The sequence below is a fragment of the Impatiens glandulifera genome, chromosome 7 (genome assembly GCF_907164915.1).
Source record: "Impatiens glandulifera chromosome 7, dImpGla2.1, whole genome shotgun sequence".
Taxonomy (NCBI): domain Eukaryota; kingdom Viridiplantae; phylum Streptophyta; class Magnoliopsida; order Ericales; family Balsaminaceae; genus Impatiens; species Impatiens glandulifera.
In genome coordinates, this window is record NC_061868.1 from 34,527,724 (window position 1) to 34,531,276 (window position 3,553).

The following is a 3,553-nucleotide window of genomic DNA, read 5'->3' on the forward strand; positions in this document are numbered from 1 at the left end:
TCAGGTCCTAAAATCAAGATTCTCATAACTAATTAATACGACAATAAACTCTGACCAAATTTGAAGAAGATTGTTATTATGTTAGCTCAAGGAAAGGTAAAAATCTAACAAAAGTGAATAAAAAAAGAAAGAAAGAAATGGGTGGGATGAGAATAATTAGTGGGTTTTAAGTTTTGATCAGAAGGGTCATCAAAAAAGCTGTTTTTGTGAGATGTCAGTTTTAAGAGGTTGGAAAAGGGGCCATAGATACCCATTTCACGTTGGCTCAATGCCTGCACTACTGCCTTTGCTGCAGTACTACTACTACTCCATATTCAAACCTCATCATAATTCATGGCGAGTCTTGGCCCTACTTCTTCCTCTCTCTCTCTACAGAATATGTATTTGCCATAATAATGATATCTCATGCTTTCAGTAGTGAATATCATCACTCGCAAAATGAATCCTCTCTTTCTCTCTCTACCCATTGCACCTTTTTCATTTCCCATTTGAATGATAAATGTACGAACATATCCAAACAAACCCAGTGAGGTTTCAATTTCAAATTACTTTTATATATCATGCCTCTCATAAACACACATATTCCTCTCTCTCTCTCTCACACACACACACACACACACATCAAGCTTTGTTCGTATTTTACCTTTCCTGTTGCTTTAATTTACACTCGTCACAGACTCACCGTACAGTAAATTTGAGATAAAACCCATTTCCCTTCTTTTTTTTTGTTCACTAATATTTGAGAGTTTGTTTGATTAGGGTTATTTGAAAAAACATGTTTGATGAAAATAAAGTATGGGTAATTTGGTGATAGGGGCTGGCTACGTGATCATAAGAAGAAAAAGAAAGACTTGTGTAGAACAAAAGATTCTATTTGAAGTGACAATTCATTTTGAAATGAAGCTTCTTTGATCTTTAATGATAACCATATGGAAAAAGGAGAACAGTAAAAGGGGAACAAAGGAAGAAGAAGATGCTGTTTTCATTTATATGAACAAACCATCATTTCACTTACTGCTTCAAAATTATAGATAACATAACACTCAAATCTGAAATTTTTTTCATCTTCCCATATAATAATAATAATAATAATCCATGAACGAAAAATAAACAAAGTAATTCCATAAAACCGAAAAATAATAAACATTTAAAGAAATAAAATCCAACTTACAGACTCTATCTAGATTTCTAGACTATATTATTATTCTTCACCCTCAGTCATGGCAGATGATATATAACTCACAGCTAGAGATGTTTCATCACCTGGAATTAGCCCATTTAAATTCGATGGATTTGTTGTTGTTTGAAATTGGTTCTTACAAGTATGACAAGTGATCTCCAATAAGGCTGAACTTATCTTCTTCGTTGCTTGTTCTTTCAAATACTGAGCCTTCTCAAGTTCAGCCTGAGCCTGCTGCCTAATTCTCTTCGCATTTGCAAACTCCATTTCAGCCAATTCTATCTGTTTCTTCGCTTGTTGCCTTGCATCTTCCGCGTACGCCTTTTCCGCCATTGCTAGTTTTAACATCTCGCTGGCTGTTTCCTTCATTCTAGCTGCTTCAATATCCGATGTTGTTTGTTCGACGTTGTTGTCGAAAGATCCAATGGAGAGCTTCAATGTGGTGGCATTGCTGTCGGGATCGGTTGATGATGAAGGCAAGAGTTGGAGTTCCAAGTTGCGGTTTTCTTGTTCGGTATTGTTGGGTCGTAAGAAGATTGAGTCGGGTTGGGTACTGGATGGGAGTGATAATCTTTGAAGGGAAGCCATGTTTAGATTTGTATCACTAGATTGGCTTGTGCTGGATGCGGTTCGGGATGAACAAGCCGGGTGAAGTATTTCGGGTCGGGCACGTCTCTGGACTGTGCAGTTGTCTTGATGTTCGATGAAACTCTCCACCCTGAAAGAAGATGAGAAAAAACATTATAAAACTAATCAAAGAGGACAGATCTATGAACACACAAGTACGATACGAAATATCCGAGTATCTAGAGAGAGAGAGGGGAGAACGATGATCAGGAGATGGTTGATGTAGGGTTACCAACAAACAATCAATAAAAAAAATTAAATGATCAAGAGGAATAATGGTAAAGGATTAAGAATAAATAATAATAATTTATAGATAGGGATAAGAGGAACAAATCTAGATTGTGTTTCGGGCAATTGGCATTTTCTTAACAGACGAGAAATCTTATCGGGAATTGTGATTCAGAGGACATCAACTCTCATTAATTCACTGTCAAACAATACATTCTTTCTTATAAATTAGGGTTAAAAAAAAGGAAGAACAATTAATTAATTTAATTAACAAAACTGATGAAAACTTAATTAATTTACCTCGAGAAAACACGGCCACAATCGCAAGAATGACCTCGTGTGCCACAAGTTTTAATATGAGCTTTATAATCCGATTGAACTGCATATCCTTTAGAACATTTATCACATACCCATTGCTTATTATTACTATGTTTCCTCCGGTAATGTTTCTTAATTCCGACGAGATCTCCGAGGGCATGACAAGGATCATGATGAAGACAAGTTGGTTCCGGACAGACATAAACCCTTTTCTTAGTCTCCCCAATTGGAGATTCTCTCTTGAGAAGTTTCCATGGCACCTTATGTCGGCGCCGATGCATCTGTAGATTCTGGTCTCTTTGAAATCCTTGGTTACAGATCTCGCAAACGTACCTGTCCGATTCGAGAAGCGTCTTGGGCGATAACGAAACCACTTCCGCATCTGGATCTGTTTCAGACATTAAGAGTTATAGAGTTATGACATGAACTTGTAATAAGTTAGAAAATCAAGAAATAGAGAGAGAAAGAAGGAGAATACCAGGAGTACCGGCGGGGCGACGTTTCCTTTTATTGGAAAGAAGGTCATTAGTGGTTTCTGAGGAAGGACCAGTAGTGGTGGTGTCCAACATGGCTGAATCCTAGTGATTTGGAAGAGTATAATGTTCTGTTCTGGATCAAGCACTATCAATTACACAGACTTATCATATATATATATATATATATTACATTCATCGGCATAAAGAGAAAGAGAAAGATAGAGAGAGAAAAGAAATTAAAAAGGGTCGGGATGGGAGGGATGGAGGAAAGGCACTTGCTTTGTGAAAACAGCAGCTTTCTTTAAGCTTTAAGCTTTTTATCTTTTTCTATGAACTTTCTCTCAAATTTGACCCCCACCTTGAGCAGGTAAGGTTGAGGCAAGTCTTCTATATAAAGCTAGCAATTTATGAGAGAGAAAGTTAGAGAGAGAATGGAAAATGTAAAAGGTGGAGCTGACCCAATCACATTGGCTTCAAACCGTCTGCCCCACCACCATAACACCATTACCATAGTCCAAAAATAATTTAAATTTAATAAATAATAATAAAAATAAAACATATAATAAAAATTATTCACAGCAGTCATTATTCATTACACGCTGTAATTTTTGCATGTATATATATTTAAAATAAATAAATGAAGGCTCACTATGTATCCCACGTGACACTCCTTACATTACTTCTCCTTGTACTTTGAGTTGGGTGACTAAACATGTTATCGCTA

At 36.4% G+C, this 3,553-nt stretch overlaps 1 protein-coding gene across 1 annotated transcript; it reads right to left on the reverse strand.

The window, feature by feature from the left end:
* Window positions 1-964: 964 nt before the first annotated feature.
* Window positions 965-3,224, reverse strand: LOC124944388 (zinc finger protein SHOOT GRAVITROPISM 5-like). Its single transcript, XM_047484635.1, has 3 exons — window positions 2,832-3,224; window positions 2,336-2,741; window positions 965-1,898 (listed from the first exon to the last, which is right to left on the reverse strand). Exons 1-3 carry the CDS (start codon window positions 2,920-2,922, stop codon window positions 1,202-1,204), a joined length of 1,194 nt encoding a protein of 397 aa, XP_047340591.1. The 5' UTR covers window positions 2,923-3,224; the 3' UTR covers window positions 965-1,201.
* Between the last annotated feature and the right edge of the window lie 329 nt (window positions 3,225-3,553).